This window comes from Halichoeres trimaculatus, unplaced genomic scaffold (assembly GCF_033239565.1).
Source record: "Halichoeres trimaculatus isolate MK-OKI-2021-1 unplaced genomic scaffold, fHalTri1.1 fHalTri1_scaffold_9, whole genome shotgun sequence".
Lineage (NCBI taxonomy): Eukaryota > Metazoa > Chordata > Actinopteri > Labriformes > Labridae > Halichoeres > Halichoeres trimaculatus.
The window spans coordinates 26711865-26739225 of record NW_027437188.1 but is presented as its reverse complement, the minus strand read 5'-3'; the positions used below and the strand labels follow the sequence as shown (position 1 = coordinate 26739225).

Here is a 27361-nt window from a genome sequence, read left to right as displayed (position 1 = left end):
TGCTGTCAGTGCTGCGGGGATGTGACGTGGGAGCTCGATTCTCCAGCTCAAACCCCAGGGAGACAGCAAAAGACACCATTGGGTACATTTTTACATTTTTATAGCGAGCTCCCAAAATCTTATTACGAAGGAAGCTGAGCCCGCCTGGCTTTTAAATTCAAATGAAAGAAAATCCTTACCATTTTTCATTTTCTTTGTGCGCTGGTTTATCCAGTCTTCTATCTGCGCATCTATCACACTTGCCAAAACGATTTCCCTTCATTTTATTCTGTTTTTCACGCCAGTTTATCATCAGCCTCCAGTAGAAATCGACATGCTAGATCCCTTTCCCTGTCCCTGGTTAATAGTTCATAATCCAAATCACATTTCCAACAGTTTCTGACTTTAAAACAACCTTTCATCATTTGGAAACATTCAAGCTGAGATCAGTTGGGGAAAAATGAACCATCCTGTTATATCAATATAAAAAGAAGTAGATTAAACAATGCTCACACTTTGAAATCCAGTACAGACAGTCCAAATGTGCTCCCCCCTGTGATTTGTATTCCTCATAACCATCTATTTAAGTAAAAAAAGATGGAGCAGGGCCAGAGGGCTATTGGTATTCCTCTGCTGCACTAATATCACCCTCTGCATTAGATAATGGACATCAGGAGCTCAGAGCGCTCCTCACATGTTGGAGCACATCTGTGCAGACCAGCTGTTCCCTCTCATCGCCCAGAGAAAACCTGATGGGGAAGGTCAGCAGGGGTCGGACTGTGAAAGCAGAGGCTGCGCTCTGAAAACACACCTGACGGAGAAGACTTAAAAGGTGCCCCGTGGAGAGTTTAACCACAAGTGAAGCTATGGAGACGTGTTTTAATGAGTAGATCTGTGATTGAAATGTTTCCCATGATCCTCATCTGCAAAACATGCGATGAGAAACAAATAAACTCAGAGTTCAGTAGTTCCCTTCTGTAGATTTTAGTCTCTAGTTTGAAGTTAAATTCTTTATTTATTGACTCCATCGTGCACTTTATAACTTCCTTGAGCTGTTTTAGTGATCCATCTATTTTTCTGTTTCTCATTTTATTTTGTTATTTCTGCTCCCTGTGTGTCTGGTTTAGTTTTACTTCCTGCACTTGTGTGTGTGTGTTCCCCTTCACTGTAATTACCCTCATTAGTTTCACCTGTGTCCCAACCTGATGCTCTTACCTGGTGTGAATGTCCTCTCTGTGTTTCTCCCTTCTGTTGTTGGATCAGTAAATCTTTTCTTGCCATGTTTTACCAGTGGATTGGATTCTCATTCAAAGTAAGCTTTTTTATTTGACTTGTACATTTTGTTGTTTTGCTCACTAAATCTCTGCTTTGCACATTTCCCCCACTCCCTTTGTTACTCATTGTGATACTGTTGTCATGATATCATGACTTCAGAGTTCACTTTAGATCAGCTGTTACAATATTTTAAGCTCTTAACAAGTTTGCCAGAACAAAAAACTTTTCTATTTGCATTATCATTGTGTCTGTCTCCTCTGTACTGTGGTAACACAGAACCTGCCAGTCAAATCAATTGTGATAAGTTCTTATTTCTGTCATGTTTGTGTTGCACAGAAATGTTGGTGTCATGTGATTCACTCTAACAAAAATACAAGTGTATGATTTCAGTTTGACTTACTGCCATACTTGATCCATTACTGTAATTTTTTTCAATGTTTCTTTACTTCTTGACTTCCTTTTATGTTTGTTTTTAATTTTGATCCTCAGTTTGGAGTTTAATGTTCCCTGTTTTATCTTTTGTTATTGTGTTGTTCTCATTTTTGTTTTCTATTGTTGATTATTGGTCATTTTTTATATTTACATCAATATTGTTGGAGTTTGGGTTAACCCTTAATAGTAGTTTTGATTTCTGGAATTTATATTTTATTTTACTTTTTTTTTTTTTTTTTTTTTTTAATGGTTTTAATAGATTTTACTTAATTCAATCCATTTTTTTTTTTATTTAACGCTTGATTTAACTTGTTTTTCTAATGTGTTTATCAAGTTCTTTTATTATTCACTTTTTAAATTCTTGCTATTTCATCTTGTTAAACAGTTTGGGCTCCATGCTTCTGTGTTTGACAGGTGCTTTGAAAATAAAGTTGACTTTTTTTTGTAGTTACTTTGTGTGTAAGCTCTGTCCAGAATTCCTGTCTTTGTATTTAGTCTGTGTACCTTTTTTCTTTGTATATCATCCCCAACCTTTCCAGCTTTCTCATAAACACAGTCACTTTTAAGTTTTGTTAAGAAGTAAGTTTTCTTTGTTTTGCCTTTTGTTCTTTGTTTGATAAATCTTCAAGTGGGTTGCCACGCTTTGTTCAATTATCCCATGTGGCATTACTCTGAAAAAAAAAAAAAAAGTTAATTAAATCCAAACACTTGTTAGAAAGATATTTTTAGGAGAGAAGAAATCACGTTTTATAATTTTCAATGAAATACTGTCTTAAATTCACCTTTGAGGTAAATTCTGACACATCTGTTGATTCACTTTCACCTGCAGTAGTCCACTACTTGTTCTAACAAGGATTTTTTCTGACTTTACACATCAGCTATTGACCAAAACACTCTCCTCCCAGGACGATATCAGGATTACAATGTTGTCACACCTTGGACACATTAGTGATAAAACAGGGCTGATCCTCTGCCAGGGACCTGGAGTGATTACTCTCCAAAGAGTTGCAGACTGGGTACGCACCGTGGAGTGTAGTGCTGGTCAGATTCCAGCAACACGTCTCGAGCTGCCATGGCTTTATGCAATTAGCTTGGAGAACTCCAAATGCACACTTCAAATTAAAGCCAGGCCTGATTCACTTGTCACAAAATCAATGCAGATCCGTCGGCTCGTGTTAGAGGGTGCGGTAGTGGAGAAAGTGTGGACACTGTGGTGTTAGTGTTTTTTCCCCTCACTTTATCGTTGCTCGCTTTCACTCTCTGAATGTGATACAAAGACCTTGCAGAGTTTAAGCATCGTCAGGGAGCAGCACATAAAAGCAGCACACGATCACAGACGAGCTTTTTACTTTATTATTTGTTTTTGTCAAGATATGTGTGTTTTCTAAAAAACAAAAAAGATCCTTTGGATATTTGGCATCTCCTTCCTGCTCCAGTCTGGCACATTTCAAGGCTAATGAAAGGAAACTGACAAATATCTCAAAGGAATATTTCACTTTGATAAAACATTTTGTTTTAACTGCATGCTTGCTCAGCTTGTGACACTGGTTGCCCTATGAACTGATACAGCTTATTTAGTTTTCTTAGCAAACCGTTTTACTGATGATAAGCCAAATACAGAGTTTGTCCTGGAGCCAATTTGAGTCATTTCATAAAATATGGAAAACTGAAACCAAGCTCATTTAAGGGGGAATTTTTCTGACTTATTTTTTCTACTAACAGTCATGTTTCTTAACCATAGAACTTTTACTTGAAGAAGGTAGTTTTCTTTACTCTAGGCTAGCTAGAAACAATTTAAGGCCTGATCTCAGTCCACAAGCATTGGATGCTGCTTGTGACCTCTTGGGCATGCAGAACAGTTGCCTGAAGGTTGTCACCTTGCATATATTATCAGTTAGGTGGTGTTAGAGGGCTATGGCAGACCAAAGGAACTTAACAAAAGCCAAAAAGTAACTAAAGCAGTAGCCATGAGTTCTCTATAATGCTAATTCTGATGACACTGCTCTCCTTGTAAGCAGACACTTGATGATGACATAGGTGGGCCACGTGTTGTATCCATAAACTGAATATAGAGTGGACAGCATGGCTTCACCATTTACAATTACACAGTTTTGAAGCCAAAATTTCCCCGTCTCAGGTGCAGCCATTGGTAGCAGTTGTGCAGCCAGAGTCTGAGCAGAAGAGACTGTGTGGGATTCTGGGGTTGTGTACGAAATCATTCACTCATTTCCTACTCACTACTGACTATATAGTAAATTAGATGTAGTGGACAGTATAATCCACTCAATTAGTCAGAATCACTCACGGATGGCTGGGGATTTACAGTTATAACTTCTCTCAAACACCGCAAAACGATATACATTTCAGTGATAACTAATATTATACTTAGCTTATTTTCCCCAACAGCCAAATACAATAGAAACATTTATTACACATTATTTTTTTAAAAAAATAAACCATATATTTGCACGGAACTTGTGCTGTGTTTGAGATTTACAAGGTCCAGTGAATGCATCACCCGCGATGAAAGGTTCAGCAGCTAACGTCCCTATTGTCTATTTCTCTGCTGGAAGTTGTGAGACAGGCTGGTCCGAAAGGTAAACAGAGAGCTAAGCATTATTCTCTGGCACTTTTTAATGTTGTTTCATGTTATCAGTAAACACTAATCATGTTATCAGCCATTTCTTCTGTGCCAACAGCAATGCATGATGGAGTATATAAATTGCTCGTATAGTAAGCATCGCTTATACACTACTTTTCAAAATGCATTGTGGCATACATTGAGTGGACTATATAGTGAATGACCATGCTCACTCAGATTTCGGACAGCACTACAAAATGGTGTTTTCACTATATAGTGAATTAGGGAGTGATTTTGGACGCAGCCTCGGAGAATCTGGAGCAGGGTGACAAAAATAATTATTTTTTTCTTTTCATTAAACTTAACGTAATGCTTGTTTTTAGCCTTGTATAACTAATGAAAAAAAAAAGAAAAAAAGAGAGAACTTGAATGCAAGGCAGCTAAATAATATCCTTAAACCTCCACAACAATTGGACATGAGAAACATTTCTACGAATGACTGGAGAGACAGATTTTTTTGACCTATGCTACAGTCAGTCTCAAGTGGAAGCAGTTTTTGTGGAGACCTCACTTCGAGCTGAGCAAGACGGTGTCCATTTTTTTTTTCAGACTATGGTTGTATCCCAAAGTGATAATATGTACACGAGGAAATTGTCCTTAAGTCTGGCTCATATTGGAGTGGTGTGACCGTGAGCCGTACCAGCCCGCAGCGAATTGAGCCAATTATGCTTGAGTACAGCACGGCACAGATGGCCAGTGTGACTTCACCCTAACGTGTCAGAAGCATGAAGGATTGCCTGCGCCACATGGAGAACACAGATGGAACTAGAAAGAGTGACGGCTGCGAAGAAAAAGCATGTTGTGGAATTTGCTGAACACAATGGCAATGTTTACACTAGAATGCAGTTTGAATCTTGTTGATGTCTTTTCCCACACATGTATGATATAACGAATCGTGCATGATATATACAGATCACGTATTTGGTGCTGGTATACACAGAAGTCTGGCATGTGTCCACAGTTTGAGTTCATCAGTGGGGTTTGTTTTGTGTAAACACAGCTGGGCCTGGTGCTCGTGTGGGTGGTACCAACCTACTTGGAAGCCACACAGGCGCTTTGATGCCCCCATGTACGCAGGAGTCTATGTGTCTCTTAGAGAAGAGGGCGATAAGCATCACATGTAAAAAATATGTTGCTTTTAAGTGTATGTTTGTGTATTATTGCAACGTTCCGTGCTGCGTCAGTGTGGGTGTGTGTTTATCTGAGTGATGCCTCTGCCGCGGGGCAAGACCACAGAGTGAGGGAGTGAGACGAGCTTGAACTCAACCCCAGACACCCTGCAGCGTCACTCTGAGTGGGAGCATGTGGATGCGAGGGGACACACTTGTGAGGGCTTCTTTTATTTGAGAGGGAAAAAATATTGCAGTGACAGTGTAAACAGCATCAGAAAAGCCTCTTCAGAAGGAGAGGTTCACAATTTTTGTACTTCCTCTCTTATATAGAAGCATGTCCAGGCCCTATTGAAGCAGGTGACCTGCCTGGGGCAATGTCTTATGCAGGACTGGTGTTAAAAGTGGGGTATTATGCTGTCTTATACCTTTTGTTTTTACATATACATGATGTAACAATGTTGAATCGTTATACAAAATGCTAGCCAAATTGTTAATACATGGATAAATTAATGTTGAAGCTTTAAAGTTAAAGGGCAAGCCCTCATAGCAGCTAAGTCTCTCAGTTTCTTTATGTTCCATGAATTACTTGACAGGTTTTTGGGTTAGCTAACGATAAGGAGTGTCTTCTCATGAGAAATAGCTTCATTTTTTTTTTATTTCATAAAAAGGATGCCACTTTCCAACTTTTGGCCAAGGTGTGTGTTTTTTCACACTTTCTCGGCAGAGTCTAGCATGATGCAGCACTTTTGTGTGGGTTAGCGCTAGCAGACATTTGCTTTTCCAGCCATTGAGAAGCATTTTACTGAGTATTTATAGCAAACAGTAAGTAAAAGTATGTCATATTTTTTGAGTGTTTTTTCTTTTGCTCAAAACCAACCAAACAGCTCGTGAATACAGTATTATCTCAGCTAGTTAGCTGTAGCATACAGGGGAGCTAACTGCCCAGCTGTGCACCATGCATTAAGAAGCTAGGTATCACTTTGGCTAATTGGCCTCGACATTTAAAAACATATAGTAAATAACAACACTAGCATCTTACTCTGAGTTATTATGCTGTGAAATGCTTTGCCAGTAATTATACAGGCCAGTAACTGAATATGGATGCCTGATTTGTTTTCCTCTCAAATCATCTTGTTTTTGTCAACAAGTGACTTCTTCATTGTAATTAGGCAATTATTTCTGGCCACAAAAGTTATTCTTTTTATTTTCTTTGCACAGTTAGAGCCTTTTAGAAGACAAGAAAGACAAGGAGGAGGAGGATGAAGAGGTTATTATTGCAATCCCACAACCACACAACTCTCCATAAGAGCCTGGTGACTGTGACAGCCATCTGAAATAAGGTAAGATGCTTTTTGGTGTAAACTTTTAATGAGGGACTGTAAGTGACAAACAGCCTTGATAATTAGAATTTGGAAACCCTTTTTGTAAAGCAGCATGACTTAGGGTTTTTTTTTGTTGATCTATCAGTTATGTGGATAAGGAAGATGTCATTCTGTGGTCTTTTAACAGACAGACATGAGCTGGTCACTGTCTGTGGAAGTATGAATAAAGGCATAATTTACAGTATATAGCTGCTATTTACAACTGTGAGTTGGCAAAGGTTTCAGGCATTTTATATAATTAATTTTATTTCCTGCTGGTCCCATTGTCTTTTATCCGTGTTAAATGTGTTGCGTACTAAATTGAAGCCAAGATGATGGCGCTAATAGATGCAGGGACTCCTGGCTCTCCTTGATCAAACAATCTTGCTTTCCAGTATCATCAAGCACAATAAGGTGCAATATAGTTTTACTAAGGGCAAAATTGTTTTTATTAAAGTTGCTGTGAGGACCATCCAGTTGGCGTTGGTTGTAGTGACACCTGTGGCTGGAATCAGTTGCGATTTCTGGGTTAAAGACTTGTTGATGAAAACTATCACCCACTGTCATAAACACATGACCCTTTGGCAAGGCGTGTGTTTGTTTTAGAACAAGAGCAGATCTTTTGAACACCTCTTTCTTTGTTGGACAACTTTTGGCAGGATGCGAAGTAATGAAGTGATGCATTTAATAATAGTTATGAAGTGCTATTATGAAAAAATAGACAACAAGCAAACTTTGTAAACTCATTGTTGCATAGTTTAGTGATCAGAAGGTGAGCAGACTGTTCAGAGTTCCTCACAGCCCTTCCATCTGCTCTTCCATCCTTTTCCAAGTCCAATTTTGGTGCTGATCTCATTTAATATCTTTGATAACAAACAGGTAGATATATTAAAGATGAGATATATTTTAATTTATGTGAGATACGCGAGACTATTTAAGGATCACAGTGCCTTTAAGTTCTATCACACGATGTATTCCCTGATGTATGGGGAGTAAGTATCTTAGAGTAATTCTTGTACAATGACACCAAAGGCTTTCTGTTCTATTAACTTCCATCTGGGGAAACCCTTGAACATGCTCCATCACTTACATTATGAAACCTGGTGATACACAGGAGGTGGTCTGATTTGTTATCTCTATTGTCTGATGCTGTATTCTGCTGTCACCCTCAAAGTAATTGCAGTATTGTCTTAAAAAAGCAATGAGATAATGAAACCGAGGTCCTTTTGATTCATTGTTGTGTATAATCAGCAAACAGCTTCAAAGCTTGAGTGATGGGACTGTGCTATTGAAACATGTACAGAATCTGACATGATAATTACACACTCCGACCCAGCAGCTGCAGCTGACACCCGTCATTGCATTTTAAACAGCACAGGGGCGTGTTCTGACTTCCCTGGAAAGTCTACTTTATTTCTGAGTACTTAGTGAGGAGAGAGGATTAGGAAGGTTTGGGAGGGTCTGTCACAGGCTAGCCTCAAGGTGAGTGACAAAATCACTACAACATCAGCATATTTCATTCTCTTTGTACCCAGCGGTAAGAGAGCCAGAGAGCCACTTTGTCAGGAGATCAGAACAGAGTTTTATTCAAATTAAAAAGTGGGAGATATGCAGACATGGCCTCCCAAATTGTGCTGTGAAAAAAGCTTGGTGCTCAGAAAGAGAGGCTGGGTGTCTACTCCTAGAGTTCCTCTGGGACTTATTAAATGATCATGACTTGCAATGAAAAGCTGTTTTCCTCCAGAAACAATATGGTTGAAAAAGAATATTGAATTAGCTCGATGTTGAATTTCTATTTCGATAGTCACCTAAATTATACCAAGAGATAATGATGACAAATGTTTGTAAATGATCAAATTACGATGCAATCTCCTCACTGGTTATGGATGGCTGTATTGATTCAAATCTATTTTTAAAAGGAGATATTTGGGGATCTTGAATATTTGTCAAACAGGTACAAATGATAAGATGTGGTTTTGATAGTTTGTGATTTTACTAAGTGGCTTAAGTATACGTTAAAAAAATAAAATGAAATCCTAATTCTTGAGCTGCATACTTTGAAAGATGCATTTTAATACCCATGTGTCTCAGTAGCATGCCAAGATTGTAACAATAGGAAAATAACTCAAGTGCTAAGGACAAATGTTACCTACTTTTTCAAGGCCATACAGAATCCATCCGGTGCATCTTTCATTACCAAACATATTGGGTGCCACTTCAAACCTGATTTGATTAACAACCCGATTTAATTTCAGCAGATGTACAAATGTTTCCGTGACATGATTTGAACTGTTGAAAATTTGTTCAATGTTAGCATAGCACACATCTTATCGGCAGCTAGGAAAAGAAAATGTCACTTTGAAACAGTTTTCTTTCTCCCTGATCCCCAACTAGAGAGATTAATTGAATAGTGGTGTGAGAGGTGTGTGTCTGTGTGTGTGTGTGAGGGGGAGTGTGGGGTGTGTGTCATTAGCCTCTTGACTGGAGCGTGGACCCCTCCAGGAGTGATGGGCTCCACAGCTGCTTCACACTCAAAAGAACGATGTCTCTGTCCCTTTGGTCCTCTCAATTGATTGTAGGTGTTAATTGTGAGCATTGATCAGAGCCAAAGCAGACTGAGGAGGCTTTTCGACAGAATTGTGAAAAAACAGGAGAGGTGCTATCTTAAAGGGGAATTTAGATTACATCCAGCCTAAGTCAGATTTTTATAGTTTAGGCCATTTTTATCTCTTTGTTCATCATCAGTTAAATGGCTAAGAACCCAATAATGACGCTGAGAAGCTCTTTTTTCCTGGATAATAAAACACTTGTAATCTTAACAACCAGAGGCCTCTCTGTAAACATTCCTCACTGTTTATAAACTTTATCTTGTGTAGCAACAAACATTTATGACGCAGCACTAACATTTTCAGCAATTTTCAACTCCCAGGGCCAGCATCTGTTGTATCAGAGCAACGAAAAGTGGCTTAGATAATAAAACTAGCTGTTTAGCTGCATAGCTAAGCTATTAAAATAGATTCAGCAAGGTCTGTTTTGTATACAATTAACATTTTACATGACATACACCCTAACCAGTCAATGGCAAGTTTGCTTTATACTTCAAAGATTTTTGATTATCATGGTTTTTACACATGGTTAAAATCTTTGCATATTTTATTTGAGCTTCAGTTTGGCTGACCTGTGGTTTTGCTAATGGAGGAACTGCTGTGATCTGATTAGAAGAAAAAGTTAGTTGTTCATCTTCTGTAAGGAAGCTAGCTTTCTAGCCAAAGGTAGTTGGTTAAATTTAGCAAATGTACTCAAAGCTAGCTTAACTAGGATACGTTTTTTTTTTTTTTTGTAAAGTAAGAGTGCTTTAATTCAACAATTTGAAGAAATTTGATAAGCAGGGCTAAAAGGCTAGTGAGCTAACCCTGAGTTTAGTGGCTCTTTATCTGATGTGAAAGTGCTTTTTATTTGTACAATCATATAATTCAACACTTCAATGATATGTCAGATGTTCTTTTTAGACACCAGCTAGCTGAAAGAAGTTTAGCCTGGCTTACAAGGTAATAGCTTGCAAACCTCGACTTTGGAAGTTCTTTATTTGATGTATAAGTATAATGATTTGATTGTAAAACCATATAATTCAACAGTTTAATCACATGCAAGCTAGCTAGCTAGAAAGAAATTTGATTAGCTTGGCTAAAAGTTAGCTAACCTAGAACTGGGTTGTTACTTTATCTGATGTGTGAGTAAAGTAAATTCAAATTCATACAATTGATATTATTGCTAATTCTAACCTTCTATTAAAGTATGAGGAGGCTAGGCTCTTTGTTAGCAAGGGGCTGTGCTTTAATTTTTCAAAGTATCTTGGGTCTGGCTGATGGTTTTTGAGCTTGGACAAAAAAAAAAAAATCTGGTTAGCTTGTCCCAAAGATGGTACAAGGATTGAACAACTTTAATCATGCTTTGGGAACATCTGTAAGGTGCCTCTCCTGACCTGTGGTACTTTTATTGAGCTGTTTTCTTGTGTTTCCACATCATATTCAAACAGTTACTTTAGCTACAACAATGCAGTGATATGGAGTAAGAATTGGTAAAAGTTCCAGCCTTTTGGGGGGAAGAAAAGCTCAAGTTTCCTGGTAAATCAGCTCAAGCCACAGGCACTTTGGAGAATGTCACAGTCAGCATTCTGTAAAACTCACCAGTAGAGAAAGCTGATTCATAAAAAGTAGAATTGCACTAACCAGCCACATTCTTCTGCACCCATATCAATAACTAAATAAAAACCTGTTACCTGGATGTATTGTCATGGAGAAACATGCTGTGCTGACTTTCAGTATTTTTTCTGCATATTCTGTCTGTCTTGAGGTCAAACATGAGAGGATTAGCGAGCCTTTAATCCATGCAGGTGGTGCTGTGGCCTTGGGCAGCTCGAGTCCTCTCAGTTTAGTATGCAGCCTGCCTGGTTTGAAGAACTGGAGCACACCAGCGCTCTGGGGGGATTTTAAGCTAAATAAATAGACAAAATAAAAGAGCTGGAATAAGAAAAGGGTTTTATGGAGAAAGAGGTGATATTAGCTTTGTGATTGAGTGGGGAGAGTGGGACTCGGGGAAGGAGAGGGAATAGGCGCAAGTGTTGTGGCATTCTGTGGTGTGTCTGCTGCTCTTAATTATCATGTCCCTGCGTGTGTCGTCTCCCTTCCCAGCTCACCCACTTTCTTCATCTCCTTTTCAATTTTCTAATTGCTTGGTTTTAATTAAAGCCACACAGAAGTGACAGCGAGTCAATTAAAAAGCAAAGAAATAGGCTCAGATAGTCAAAGGCTGCATGTTTTGGGAGGGGATTTCTGTCAAAGAGCAATGTTTCCTCAATACTGTCACACCTTTGGATGAGGCAACATGCTGCTTCTCCCATGCATGAATGAGTGATTTGAAAGCCAACATGGGGCTTCTATGTTTGGCTTGAGTTGAGATGATGGGTGATACTGGATTTCTCCTACATCTGTGCTATATTTGTAAAAATAAACTCTGGAGAAGCGTAAAGAAACACACACTTCTTCAATCTTATTATTCATTATTGACAGTTTTTGTTTTTTCTCGTTTCTTTTTGATGACAGTGACATCACATATGATGTTGTGTTCCCTTTGTGGGTCACTTCCTCCCTCGTGAATCCCAGCCAATTCCCCTCCCTCTAACTGCTCAATTACTGATGCGCTGTAGCCTTCTCCCTCCCTCTGCTTCTCTCATTTTCTTAATGATACCACATTCCACATTTTAGGACCCATTTCTGCTCATTCCATCTTTTAATTATGCAGCAGCGTTTTCTTAGGCACCGTCTTCTCATCCTTTAGCCGTCATCCTACCTTTTTTTTTTTTACACTGAGGATCCTCTTCCAGCTGAACTAGGTTCTGGGTATGCAGATCTCTCCTAGATTTCCTCTGCAATGAGACAATTACTATTACGTACCTGCCTTTGATGTTCTCAGCAAATAAGTAGGTCGAGTCAGACGAGAGCATCTATGAGTCAGATCCTAATTTACCTCGAAGTTCAGTAAAATCAAGCTATTCTGTGTAAAACTCTCCACTGACAAGATAACTCTGACTCAAAATTATCCCTACATTAGTGCAGTGCCCAAGTTTGAAGTGTCATTAATTTCTGTTATTATCTGCAGTTACTCCAGCTTTATCAGTCAGAAGTTGTCTCTGATATCCTCATTAAAGTAGGCAGTGTTATATCAGTACACATCACTGAGAGATGCCTCTGTTTTGCTTTGGATGATGTAAACTGGTCTGCATTTCAAGCAAAAATACTATTCATTAGTCACTGCTACTTTTTCGCCGGTTATTTGAATAGTTTTCTGCCAACCAGGCAGTTATAGGGAAAGAGAGACCCAATAAATAACTGCAAAGTTGTTGCAGATGAGCTAGTTAGAAAATATATACACAAGGATATTAAATTTATTTTAGTGTTACAGAGCAAAGTTTGCACTTAACCCCCTTTTTCAATTTGTACAAGTCCCTTCCAGAAATCTTTGGCGTCTCTGAAGTCTCTGTTGTCTGCTTAATTATTATGAAGTTGTATCATTTAATAGTGAAAAGAGACAGATGCCTTTCAAACACTGTCTGGCAGTTGTACTGCATTACGACCAGGATCTAGTAAAACCTCTTTAATCCTTTTTAAAGACAAGATAATTGTCACATGAACTATTTGATTGTTTCTTTTCTCTTTTTTTAAAAAAAATGATTATTCTGATAAAAATCAATCCAAAATCATGACACATCCCTAGTAATGTATTTAGACAATCTAGGATAAAATGTAAGTTTTTGTAAGGCTGGGACTTAAATGGTTAATTTCAATGAATTAGGTACAGAAAAAAAGTTGTGTTGCAAAAATGAAAACATTTTATCAATTCTAGCCTCGGACATCACCTTAATGTGTAATACTGTGGTGGCTAGTGTGGACGCCAAAGCTAGTCCAAGTACGAGCACGCAGACAATCAAAGTAGGCTCTATCAGTAGGCTATTGTAATTTCTTTGGGTTTGATATGGATAAGTCATAGAGATGCTGATCAAACATCTGTAACTATTCATAAGACAAATAGCTAATGTATACACCCACTGGCCACTTTGTTAGGTACACCTAGCTAGAACTGGGTAGGACCCTCTTTTGCCTTCAGAACTGCCTTAATCCTTCGTGGCATAGATTCACCAAGGTACTTGAAACATTCCTCAGATAGTTTGGTCCATATTGACATGCCTCTCACTGGATATTTTCTCTTTTTCGGACCATTCTCTGTAAACCCTAGAGATGGTTGTGCATGAAAATCCCAGTAGATCAGCAGTTTCTGAAATACTCAGACCAGCCCGTCTGGCACCAAGAGCCATGCCACATTCAAAGTCACTTAAATCACCTTTCTTTTTTGGACTGCAGCAGATCGTCTTGACCATGTCTACATGCCTAAATGCTGCAGAGTTGCTGCTGACGGGCTGATTAGAAATTTGTGTTAAGCATTTGGACAGGTTTGCCTAATAAAGTGGCTGGTGAGTGTATATTTCCATAACATAGTTATTAATATTTCAATATAATACAATAGGAAATAAACGACCCACCTGCATGGCTCTGGCTGACATTAGGTGGCTCTGTTTCAATCTGTGGGAGGAGTCAAGTCTATGAAGCAGGTGAAAGTATTAATCCTTGAGTATCTTCACTTGATCAAAAACAGGACACAGATTGTGTAGTTCAGCTTTCTGAAACATTTTAATTTCCAATACTTGCTCTCTAGTGCTGTGTCTTTTTCTGTTTTTTAATCAGTCTTCTGATGCATGTAGACACACAGTGGGCGTGAGCGCTGCCGACTCTAATCCCATGGTGAAGTTATCAGTTTGAGTGAATAGATCTTAAAGCTCTAACAACTTTCGTCAAAGAAAATCTGTGTTCACTTGAATTGCCTTGTTTTGCCGGCCAACACCCTGAAATAATGCTCTCTTGGAACTTTTTGAGCAAAATGACAAAGTGGAGGAATGTTCCCATTGGATATTCTTTTCAAACAACTTTGCCAGGACCTCGGTCCAAACAAATCTTTGTGTAATGAGCAGAAAAAGATTTAACATCATACATGTATGCCTGCCTTTAGTGCCGTACACAAAGCCATGGCTGAAGCTCCACTGTGTGTTCAGCCACACTACGCTTACTCTCTGTTTGTAAGTGATGATTTTATTCACTAAAAACTCAATAAAAGCTTGTAAACTGACCTTGAAATGACAGTAAATCAGCTAGCACATCAATCAGAGCAGTCAAATCACGTCGTCACTAGAATAAATGGCTTCATAATTTATTCAAAGAAATCTGCTTTGGAATAATCAAACTGTTTTTATCTCCCTAACGATTTCAATTTACTCCTGCCTTCCACTGTACTTCAGTGAGTGAAGATATAAAGTGTTTACTCAAAATGTACGGCACTTAAACCCTTACTTTAAGATCATCAAAGATGCATGTTTTCTCTCAGATTTATGGAGTGAGGTGTCCTGTTTCCCTAACAGAGTGATGGATGTTTGTGTGTATATAAACGGCTGTATTAGAGTCCACACCCCATCAGCTCCTGCAAATAGTAACAAATGGATGCCGGGATGCCTCATGTGTTTTGCGTGTATCATTAAACATTTTCATCCAGCTAACTCAAACATGAACATGGGAGGGAAAATGATGCACAGTCCACTTTAGGCTTGAGCATTAGATTGACTTTAAGGCTCTAAACTGCACACAAACTGTACACGAGGCCCTCAGTGGCATTAAAAGTAAAGATTAAAAGGGACTTTAACTTCATCATAAAAACAGAAAATGTGCAAAATTAGACTTCAGGGCTCCAGCCAAAGCAAACTTGCAAAATGCAATTAAATTTAATGAAGCTTTGTTAATTTTGTTTAATTTTTTAATGTTCACAGTTTTGGGGCCTTTCCAGTAATGAAACGCTTAACCCTGTGAACAAAAAGAGCGTTTTTAGAAGGTTATGTAAAGAAAGGTGTGAGAGTACTTATTAGGTGGGTGTTAGAACAGGCTGCGAGGAGAGTGTGCTGCTGCTGGTGAGTGGATGAGCATCAAACAGCAGACCTGCTATCAGTTTGAACATAATTACACAGCACTCTCATCCATGCATATAAGCGGTCCCTCTCTGCTCATTTATCACTGAACAGAATTTGGATAAAAAAGTTAAATGGAACACTTACTTCTGGATCAATTTCTATCGAGGAAAGGGAATTCAATGAGGAGGAAATGGAATTTATGTTCTAAAAGCCCATTAATAATAATAATAGCCTGGAATATCTACAGATTCCCTGTGACACATTCATTAATATCCTTAGTGCTTTTCAATGATTTATTGAACAGCAATATATCACGCTGGGGTCTGCATGTCATTTTTGAATTTTCTTTTTCCCTCTGTTGGTTGGGAGTTTATTTCATGTTTTATTTTCCCCTTTTATTCCATTAATAGCCACAAATGTTTAGACTGTGAACCAAACATAAATCACAGGTGTACAGTCAGACGGTAAAAGGCAGTTTTTGTTTAGCCAGCAGCAGCGTATGATTGTTTCAGGGGAACAAATTGCAAACAAAAGCGAAGACAGAGGGGGAAACAAGTTAGAAATGAAACAGAATAAAACTTGCATTCAGGTACACTCTCTGCTATAGACACAGCAAATGAAAGGTCTTGTAAGGATTTGATAAGTGATCCTGAAAACAGTCACACTTTGTTTATATATACATGCCCGTAATCCAAGATTTCAAATAAGATTGTAAAGGCTAGAATCCGTTTTTTCCAAATGCTGTTTCTTAGTATCCATTGTCAGTTTGAAACAAACAATTCAAGCTCCATTTATTGGCCTCCAAAACAAATGCACGTCTTGTCAAAAGTCACATACTTAGGACAGCAGGTGATGGTACTCATGGGGAACACAGTCTTCGTCCTGGAAAAACACTAGCAGTTATGGCCAAAGGTATTGCTGCTATCAATGCCAGATGGAAAGTGCCTTTGAATTGAAAATAAGGCAAAAACAGGTGACTGGTTAGAATACGACTGGACGTCATATCATTTTTAAAAGCGTATGCCCCAAGGTTACATGAACAACCACCTTAAAAAAAAGTCACTTTGCGTTGTTTTGTCTGGCCACTGGGCAGATGGTTAAAAAAAGTAAACAAAAAAGCCTCACTTCTATATTTCATTTCAAAGTTTTCTCTCTACTCCTTTTCATTATTTCTTTACTTTTCATTAACTATAATAACCTTGCTGCACGATTCTCACACAGGATTAATCCTGAAAAATGTACGTCACTCTAAGAAAACAATAACCTACATTAAAATGTGCTTGCCTTATCGACTCCAAAAATCTTGGAAATTGTCGAACCTGTTGTCGATGCCCGAACCTAGTGACTGGACATACCTCTTTCATTCTCAGCACAAACCCCATAACTGCTGCAATAATCAGACTCAGACTGCAATGGTAGACATAAGAAGATATAGATTTTAATATCTTTATAAACATTTTTGTACTGTTGTTTTCAGATGATAACTTACTGAACGACTGAATTATGGCAAATAAGGAAGATGAATATAGGCATACAGTCAAACAAGTAATATGAAGGTGAAGATTTGTGCATTAATGAATAAAAATGTTTTTAAAAATATAACATGAAAAATATGTAAATTAACAAATCACCAGCAAATGAAAAAGTCAAAAAAAACTCTTCCTGACAGGAGGAGCAGATAACCCTGTTATCATCAATGTCACTGATATTGTTTTTTTCTGATAGTTATACAGGAAATGATTAATATCAGCACTGAAAGAAGTCCTCATGTCTCCTTGATAGTGGTACAGTTCACATCATTGATACAAACACCATCTTACTGGTAAGTTTAAGGGAGGCACAAAAGCTCCTGAAGTAGGATGTCCTGTTTTTGTTCATCTCTTTATCCACATTGTATTGCATCTCCTTGTTACTTCAGAAGCGATTGTCTCAGTCTTGGATCCCCACATCCACAGACAATCACATCAGTTCACTGGGAGACGCAGTTCCCTCAGTATGGTCCCTGTTAGTCCATGCTCCATTTCATCTTTTTTTCTTTTATCTTTTCCTGATCACATGAGTCTTAAAGGTACACACACATTTTTTTCTTAAGTCTGGTCCTCGTCTTCCTTTGATGCTTCGTGATCAAGACAAAAAATGTGTTCCTCACATTCTCAACGAGGAAGGTTTGTTCCCACTGAGGAGGGATCAGTTCAGCACAGCCTCACTGAGAAGCTGAGAAAGCCCCCCGACCCAAGATCTCAAAGGCTCCTGTTGGCCCTTCAGTGGGGATCTGTCTCTAGGTCCATTTTGTGTCTTACAAAAATCATATGAACAACATCTGACACAAGATATAGACAGACTCTTCAATATTCACAGCTTGATCTCCCAGAGACGCACATTGTTTACCAAGCAAATGAAATTAGGGCATGGCAGTTCTCAATATTGTGAAACAATTAGCAGCTTAATATTCAGTTGCACAGAAGGAGAGAAGTTGTGTAAATGAAGATGGAAGCTGTGTGTGGAAGTGGGATACCAATGAGAAATCACAGAATGGGCAGAAAGTTGGTACAACACCTTTTTAAAAAGCCATTAGTAAAACATCAGAGGCTTCTGATTTGTATTTGTTGTGAAAATGGCACATTCCTCTGTCTGAAAGGACTGACTTTTTATTGCCATGCTAACACTTTACCTCTTAGCTCAAGAGAAATGTTCTTAACCCAGTTGTTTGACATGACAGCAAAAGATCCAACAGAAAAAAATCATCAGGCAGAAATGGTGAAACAATGTCATCAACTTCCAATTTTCTTACTTCCCTGTTACAAACTGCCCTGAAGATGAAAGCTGAACAAGGCACCAAGCTTATCAGCTTTTCAGTGTAACTTTGTAAGTTTGTTGTCATTTCCTCTGTCAGCTCTTCCCTAATTTGACATTTTTACCAAGTTTTGGTCATTGGAGCTCTGGTTGAGTGAAAAAATAAAAAAGTAAATATATGTATATTTTTTTTAAAAAAAGGGGAAAAAATGAAGAAATGAAATAATGGCAAAAGTGGCAGTGCAAGCTTGGTCGCAGATAACCTTTCTGTCACTTACTGACTCATTCCCTTCGGTTTCTGTGCTGTGAGTCTTTCCATTGTAGATGTTTAATGCTTTGATGCCTGTTTGAGTCTGAACAGTAAAGCTCCCTACACAACATTTACACATATAATCACACTCACGCACACATACAGAAATGACACGCAGGCCTTGTAGTGCAGGAGCAAGAGAGGGTCTGAGGGCTGTGTCTTTTGTGATTAGCTTAATCCTCTAAAGGTCAGCGGAGAATGTTGTCAATGTTTGTCATTAACAAGGCCACAAAGAGGGCAGGGATGTGTAGTAAGGTCTGGGGTAAAGTTGCCCTGTTGTTGGCTTGCTGGACCCCACTAGGGGGGCGGACAGTGGTCCGGTGACCACACTTGGGCTTCCTCCGTGTGACGGTGCCATCTGGGGATGTGTGGTCATGCTTTCCCCCCTCTGTGAAATCTGAGGAGGAATCCTCCTTGTCTGCCATGACCTCTTTTGAGTGGTGAACCTCATTGTCACCCTTTCCCTTGCTCCCCCTGGTGCGAGGCTTTGTGCAGTTCCGAGAACGACCAGGCCTCGAGGGCTGGACTAGGTGGGTCTGCCCACCAGACCCCACCACTACGCCACGATTCATTGACGGATTCACCGTGCCAGATAAATTATTAGTCTGGGCTCTGGACTCAGAGTTTGGTACAGTCGGTGAACAGTTGGGGAAGTCCTCCTTGCGCAGCTCTTTGAGGTCTTTACCATACAAATCATCGGGGGTCTGGCAGCCCACTGAAGATGTAGAACCTCTAAAACGTTTCAACCACTCCCAAAGTGACAGGGCCTTGCAGTCACATGACCAGGGGTTGTCATTCAGGCGAAGGTATTCCAATGCAGGCAGAGTGTCCAGACACTGCCCAGACAGCTGTATCAGGGAGTTATTGAACAGGTAGAGGGTGGTGAGACGTTTCAGGTCATGGAATGCCAGGCGGTCAACCCACTCTATCTGGTTCTGGTGCAGGAGTAGTCGGTCTAGAGCTCGAAGCCCCCTGAAGGTGTTCTGGTTGACGCTCCACAGGCGGTTTCCATGCAGGAACAGATGGCTCAGATTGTGGAGGTCCATAAATGTGTCATCCTGCAGGAACTTCAGATGATTATCCTGGGGAAGTGCAGAGAGCACAAAATCACATGATTATATGCAACTTGTTTTTGCATAATAGGACAAGATTTTGTAAGTCAGGAAGTTTCAATCTGATCATCTGTGCAATTCAACTTCTGAGTGAACAGGCTGCGCAGTGTACTCCAGTGGGAGGCATTCCTGAGATGCACTGTCCATCTGACTTACTGCATGCCCTACTGCCTTCTGAAAACCAGCAAGCAGTGCTGAATAAATAATCATGATACTGAACCATCTGAGCAGTGATGTGTGGAACAATTTTGGCTCAGACACCATAGATGAAAACTTTCAGATTAAGGTAAGACTGTTTGCTGATGTAAAACAAAACTGCAAGCCTGTCAATCAAAGCAGTGAGGCAGCAAAGACATTAATTGACTCAACAGTAATTCTGCAGTGTAGTTTAGAATAAAGCTACATGGTTTGTTTTGGAATCAATTTGCATAAATCTCATCTTAGTTAAAAAAAAAAGTGCAATTACAGTGTTGGCTGTTCAAGGAAATAAAGTTTTTCTGGCTCTCTAGTTTACCTGTAAATAGAGATACTGCAGGTTTCTGAGGCCTTGGAAGATGTTATTAGGGAGTGAACTGAGCCCACAACGGTACAGGTGCAGCGCGTTCAGTCGACTCAGCCCGTGGAAGGTGTTTTCAGCCAGAGAGCGCAGGTGACGGTTGTCTCCCAGATCCAGCTCCTCTAGCAGCGTGAAGCCGTGGAAGGTGGATGGCTCGATGTACGTGATGTTGTTGGAGTAGATCCAGAGAGTGACCGTGTTGGAGGTGAAGTGACCCCGAAGTAAGCGATGGATCTTATTGTTCTGCAAGAAGATACGCTCGCTGTCAGGAGGAATGCCTTCGGGGACGGACAGGAAGTTGTGGGCTTGGCAGGAGACTGTGCTGGGTGCAGTGTAGCAGATACAGTGACGGGGGCAGGACCAGGAAAACTCAAGTCCACAGAGAACCAGCAGGAACTCCAGCCCGCAGCCTGGAAGAACACAGACAGGGGAAAAAGGAAAGACATAATGAGTACAGAGTCCTTGTCAACTGCTTTGATTTCGTTTCTTCTTCTTTAACAATGGAGAAGAGGAAAGACAATACCAAAAGCTGATGTTTAATGCCAGTAAGGTTTGCCACGTTTTTGATCTTAGCTTGGCATTTGGCATTTGCGGCTGATGAGAATTAGATCTGTAGGATATTCGAATTGATGTGAAAACCTCAAATGGTGTCAACATTAATCACCTTTGTCCTTGAATTACTTAGAGACCAGTGGGATAGTCGAGTTTGATACCCTACCTTAATTGCTGTACTACCTACTTCACTGCCGACCCTAGTGCCTAGCTACATTTCTACCTTCCCACCAACATTCCTGCCTATGTACATTCCTTTCTACCTACCTACCTACCTACCTACCTACCTACCTACCTACCTACCTATGTCACTACATACCTACCTACCTACCTACATTCCTTCCTACCCACTTCCTACCAGTCAAAATAAGTAGGACACCTTCAGCAAACTGAAAGCTTGTTGTATAAGAAAGAACTACACAGCCGCACAGAAATGGCACGTTGCTGAATGCAATGGGAGTCTTTATTTTTCCCACTGGAAGCTTCTGGAAACAGACAGCGTACAAACTTGTGCAACTTGTATTAAAGTTATCAAGGCAATTCCTTTTTCATCTACATAAGTTTGTCATGAGCCTTAACTTGGATTAAAGTTGGTATCAGGATATGTGATGCTGAGTATTTTGAGTAATTTTGCCCCCTTATGGCATTTCTGGGCAACACATTTGGATCTCTTCTGACATAGTTTACTGCCCGAATCCAGAGAGTGCATTTAGGTCCACAATGAGGAGTACTTAAAAGAGAGCTAACAATAACACCTGCTCCTGTGAGTCACAAGACTTCTCTGTAAAGCTGATTGGATCCCTGGTGTGACACTTGCCAGAACCGACACATATGCAGCTATTTCACACATTCCTCTGTTCATCCACCTTTGGGACATGTGCTATTAAGAGCCTTATCCTTTCCCCGAGTCTATTGGCACTATTTTGCAGAGTGGAAGCTGTGATCAGTCTTTTTGTGTTGTTAAATGGGCCGTGGAATGCTTATTTAAACTTGTAGTAAGCTGCTCTGAGGCACTTTCTGATCAGTGACATGATTCCCCAGATCCTTGAGATGGGAAATGTGACTTATCCACAGTCTCATCAGACAGGAGCGCAACTCACAGCTCATCATTAATGCTCCATGTGAAAAACCCCCTGACTGTCTTGTCCTCAATTTATTATTCACAGCATGGTGAAGACCTGATTCACTACCCTTCAATCGATATGCCTTTGTTGCCTTTTAACTTGCCCTGCAATCCTGGGTCCTTTATGCTGGAAATTCAGGAGCCACAGAATTACTCTCCACCACTAGACAAGCGTATTTATCTAATATATTTTCTTGCCAAACTGTTGCTAAGCTGTGACATTCAGCGTCTGACTCCACTGACCTTTTGCAGTAATTCTCTGTGTCTAGTTGCAGAGCTGGAGCATGAAGCTGTGTGTGTCACCTGAACAGAAGTGTGCTCTCCCGGGCACGGATCTAATCCTATTTGTTAAGCCCCGCCACTGGGCAACAATGGAAATGCATGCATCCTCCCAAATCAGAAATGTGCCCAATAAATGAGGCGATTCTTTACGCATGAGCACTGTCAAAAGGCTCAATGTGAGTGTTTATTTATGTGTGCTGATATGTGGGTAAATATGCTGTGCAGGTTACCATGACGTGTCATTGGAGCACTGCAACTTTGCTTACACTCTTCTTTATAACACTGTGATCTGGTACATGGGTCCTTTCTTTTGTTATGAGCAGTTTGCAAATTATTCACACCATTAAGACAAAAAAACAAGGCCACTATTGGAGTCCTTTGTAACCATGCTGCAGTTTTTCTTTAACTCAGCTGCTCTCTCCACAGAGGATCTTTCAAGCATGGCACCCACATTGGAAAAAACTGAAATCTTATTAAGTTTTTTTTGTCTTAATGCTAGAAGAAGTCTTTTCGGACTTAAGATGAGTCACATCTACCTGAACAGTACAGAAAAATATCTTAATTCATGTTATTTAGAGACAAAAACAAGGGCTGAATTGTTTGTAAGAAGTAGAAAAAAGATCTGCCAATGAAATGAAAAGTTACTTGTATTAAAACATTATTCTAGTTTCAAGCCAATTTTCAAGCAAATTTTTCTCGTTCCATTGACAGATTTTTTTTTCTTTACTTTTTGCACGCAATTCAGACCTCATTTTTGTCTTTAAATAACTTGAAATAAGACACTTTTCTGGACTGACCAGTTGAATGTGGCTCATATTGAGTATAACAAGACAATTTGTACTTAAAATAAGATAAAAACACTCGATAAGATTTCAGTTTTTGCAGTGCACTGACTGAGTAAAAAGGTGAAATGTTTTCCTTTACTCTTTAAAAGAGAATTAACAAATAAGCAAATGGACTTAGCTTTTTTCCAGCAGCTGATTAAAGGACGTTTCAGCAGGTGCTTCAGATGCCACTTTTTAGTTATTTGGTATGCAGTATTTGGCATTCGTTTCAATGTTATCAGCCTCCTGACCCTCAAAGATTAATTTCTTTTACAAAAAAAAAAGAAAAAAAAAAGCATCAAATTTCCTGTCTTTTTCACTCTTGCATTTGTTCTGAGATATGATATAAACCACAAGCCGTAGCAGGAATTTATCCATGAGGTTCCATAATTCATAAAACTGATCCTTTGCTCACTCCAGTGATTATATTTTTCCAGGCCTTAAAGTATTTCCATTAAAGCTTCACTTCATGCATGTCAATAGAATTACAGTAGCAGATTTTTAACAGGAAAATGATCCAGGCAGGCGAGAGATAGACAGTGATAAGTGTGATACACAGGCAGAGCGAGGGAATGAGAATGTAGATGCTGCCGAGATAGTGAGACAATTTGAATCAGTGATCTGCTAATCACGTTGGACACATAAGGATGCGCCTGCTCTGCTCTCGTTCTCCTCAGCTTGTCAGGACAAAGTAATAGATTCTTAACCGTGCTTAATCCACTCTTACAAAACGGCAGTTATTTTTTCCTGTGTTGCCAAATTTGCAGCGAAAACCAACCAGACAAAGCAAAAAAACATAGCAGATACTCAGTGTAACATCTCCTTCTTTTCCTTCCGTGTGAACAAAATCTTTTAACTCCATCCCTGATGAGGCTTTAGATGATGTGAATTTATGATGTGAGCACTCTTTAGATGCTCAAAGTAGCTCATGCACTCTCTGCTACATGCAGATTGAGTGACGAGGGAGCCGCAGACACCGCTTGTCTCGTTTCCCACCACGCTGAGGGCATGTGTGCTCTCGTTTGAAGCTGGCAGAACACGCACTTCCACTGGAGACTATAACACCTGCTAGCTCACTGATCTCAGCACCCGGTGGGTTCATATCTCCAAACACTACTCAGAATACAGGTGTTAACGTAGACGCACATGTGTATCAACACAGCGCTGTGTCCCAGAAATACTACACAAGGTTTAAATCGAGTATGAATACTTCAAATCTCTTGAATCAAGTTTGGGAATGAATGAGATGGATCATGTTGGTTTGATGAGCACAAAAGGCTGACTGAGTCTTGTTTACAGAGCTTTGAAAAGGGCAACTTGTTTCCATCACGTTGGAATAAACAAGTATTGTGTAGGGCTGCTGTCCCCAAATGGAAAAGTAAGAAATTAATGTGTCATAACTGCATTGTGCACACACACAATAACCCATTCAACTCAAATTGTATTATATAAATAGCTTTGGACACAAAGGAGCATATACATGCCAATAGCGCCTATTGGAATTTGGCAAAATAAAAGAGAGGCTCTGAAAGGGAGATAATGTGTTTTTGGAAAGGAAGCAGCGCAGCTTTTTTTGAGCTGTGTATTAACACTCTCTTCAAAAAGTCTTTCACCTCCAAGTCTCTTCCCACACAGCTCCCCGCCACCCCCATCTTCCTCCCTACTGATTAGCAATGACAGATGCTATTGATATCCAGAGAATCACGTCTGACCCGACGAACCCATCATCGGCCGGTTCCTTCTTTTCTTTGTGGGTGCAGAAACGGAAATAGATAAATAAATGAATAAAACACAATGGCTGGGGTCCCTTGACAGACTGCTGAGTGACTGTGTAGAATATCAGTGAAGCATAGTTCACACCAGATTTGCCCTCATGAATAACACATCTCTGCTAATAGGAGGGAAATGGTTCATCTGTAGAGCTGCATGACTCTTCCCATCATTAGACTGGACAAACTCAATTTCCTGTGTCTCTCCAAAGACCTCAATAAGCACCCTGGTGTTTGGCTCCTGCTGTTCCTAAATAATGCTTCTGCTCACTCCGCACTCAAACGCTGTTTACAGTCATGTTCATGCAAACCCTGGTTTATAATGTTTTAGCAACGTAGTAGATTATTGACTTCCTGGGCTCATTCTTCTGAGGAGGATTACTTAAATGTAGGAACTGTCAATATCACCCTGTGGAGCTGAACGTGCTGTCACTGCTGCTACATACAGAGAGGGGAGTGGAGGGTGATTAAGCCCCTGCTCTTTAGCCCCTGATATCCAATGTACCCTTAATTCATTTTCATTCCCCCAATCTACTCTGATTTTACTGCGAAGAACCAGGTATTAAGGCCGGTTTGTTCCCTTTCATAAAAATAATATTAATAGAAAACCCTAAAAGTAAATGTGCTGCAGAAAAAAAGCTGGTTGCTGAGAGTTGGCTTCATATAGTAGATCACCCAAGGTCATCTATGGCCTGCAGCTGCGACAAAAATTCTTTACATGTGAATTTTTGTAATGCTCTCTGCTTTAAAACCAAATATAAAACATCTTTCTCATGAGGGGAACAATTAAAAAAAAAATCTAACCAGCTTCATTTGCATTTATATTCATGTATGTTTAGGTTTGGCTATGAACACACTATACAACCTGAATTAACTTTTCTGGTCATTTCTAAAAATCAAATCAAAACAAAACAAAAAACAGACAAACAAATAAACAGATTAACAATATTATATGTTTATACAGTCAAATTTATCACATATCATGAACATCCTCTATGGAAAATGTTAAAGGACTAAAAAGAGTGATTCTGCTGTGTGATGTTTACCACCGTCACTGATGCTGCAACAATGATTTAAAGCACTCATCGTAATGATGCAAGTCATAACGATGAATGTTCAGAGGCAACCAATTTCATCATCATTGAAATGAACAGTCTAACCAGAGGCCACAAGTCCAAAGGTGTTTTTTTTTTCAACTAATACACATATTCAATTTAAGGGGACATGACAGAGTTAGCCAAAAGGCCAGTTACCCTTTGTAGTCCCCATGCAATTTGTTGTTAACACAGGCTAACAAAGAGGAATGAAATAAAAAACAAAAAAACCCAAAAATAAATAAAAACAATTAATGTGCAAGAAAAGTGCAAGTTTGACTAACACTAGTAGAGCACCTCTAACTTTTGGTCCACCTTGCAAGTTTACATGGCCCTGTTGGGTACACTATAGACTGTAAAAATAAATGGATGTCATCTTGCTTGGCTCGAAGTGAGGTTGCCATAAAAACTGTTCCCCCTGGTGACTGGCTGCAGTATAGGTCAACAGATCTGGCTTCCAGTCATTCCAGATGGGCTGTAGTCAAACTTAAAAAAATTAACTACATCACACTTAACAATGACTGACAGCTGATGTTCTTGTGTATTTTTTCCAGGGATTGTAAAATATGGCAGGAGGTAGAGTCAAGAAGTGATTAGACTCTCGAAAGAAAAAAATGTTTTGTTTTTGTCAATGGGCCGGGCTCCACTCAGATTCTCCCAGAATCCCTCACAGCCTCTGCTGCGCAGACTCTGGCTGCCCAACTGCTTCAATGGCTGCGCCTGAGACGGGGGTATTTTGGCTTCAAAACCATGCAATGGTAAATGGCGGAGCCAGACTGTCCACACTGTATACAGTCTATGGGGTACACAATGCTTTAGCTGAGTAGTAATAGGACGGTCTAACCAGAAACTGCTCACATGAGACTTCTCTCCAGTTTATGAATCAAAAGTCTGCCAAATCACCCAGTGCTAAGATAACCATCTGTTTAGTTGTAGAGAATTAAAGCATTACAGCAGTACCTGAGCTAAAGCCCCAACTGGATGGCTGTGCTACAGCTTAGCTGTAACAAATTGGCAGCTATAAGCAACATTTTGTGCAAACAGCCATGATAATGATGATAATAATTCTTTGTATTATTGTTCTTTAATATAATTTATGTGTTTGATAACATTTAGTGGACTATACACACACACATCTTTAACAGAAAATCTACAGAATATTCATTCTGCAGTATAGGTCAAAAACTCTGTCTCCCCATTCATTCTTATGGAGCCACAGTCAAACTTAAAAAAAAATAAATAAAAAAAAAATAAAAAAAAGAACACTCAGAGAAATGTTTCTCCTGTCCATATGCTGTGGTGATATGAAGATATAATTAGGCCGCATTGTTTTCAAGTCCCCTTTTTTATAAAAAGATTCTCTTTCACTACTTATTAGACGTTAACTACAGGGTTCACATTTAAAAATGATTGACAGCTGAAAATTTTGTGCGGTTCTTTTGGAAATAGTGAGATATGTTGGGGAGGAGAGCAAAAAAGAGATTACACTCTCAAAAGAAAAACAAAACCTTTTTTATGTCACCCAGCACAGACTCTGGCTGAAAGATGGCAGCACTTCTAACGGAGATATTTTGTCTTCA

At 39.5% G+C, this 27361-nt stretch overlaps 2 protein-coding genes across 2 annotated transcripts in view; one reads left to right on the top strand and one right to left on the bottom strand.

The window, feature by feature from the left end:
* The first annotated feature begins 1175 nt into the window (after positions 1–1175).
* The window catches only part of dph1 (diphthamide biosynthesis 1), a 265070-nt gene continuing 238884 nt past the window's right edge, over positions 1176–27361 (top strand). Inside the window, exons 1-2 of the mRNA XM_074679785.1 lie at positions 1176–1291; positions 6658–6779. The gene's annotated coding sequence lies outside the window, so the exon portion shown is untranslated. The remainder of the gene's footprint in view (positions 1292–6657; positions 6780–27361) is intronic.
* Positions 16834–27361, bottom strand: part of rtn4rl1b (reticulon 4 receptor-like 1b) — a 178138-nt gene continuing 167610 nt past the window's right edge. The window contains exons 2-3 of the mRNA XM_074679782.1: positions 20096–20547; positions 16834–19551 (exon numbers count right to left, since the gene is read on the bottom strand). Of these exons, the coding sequence (XP_074535883.1) occupies positions 18658–19551; positions 20096–20547 (1346 nt within the window). The 3' untranslated portion in view covers positions 16834–18657. The remainder of the gene's footprint in view (positions 19552–20095; positions 20548–27361) is intronic.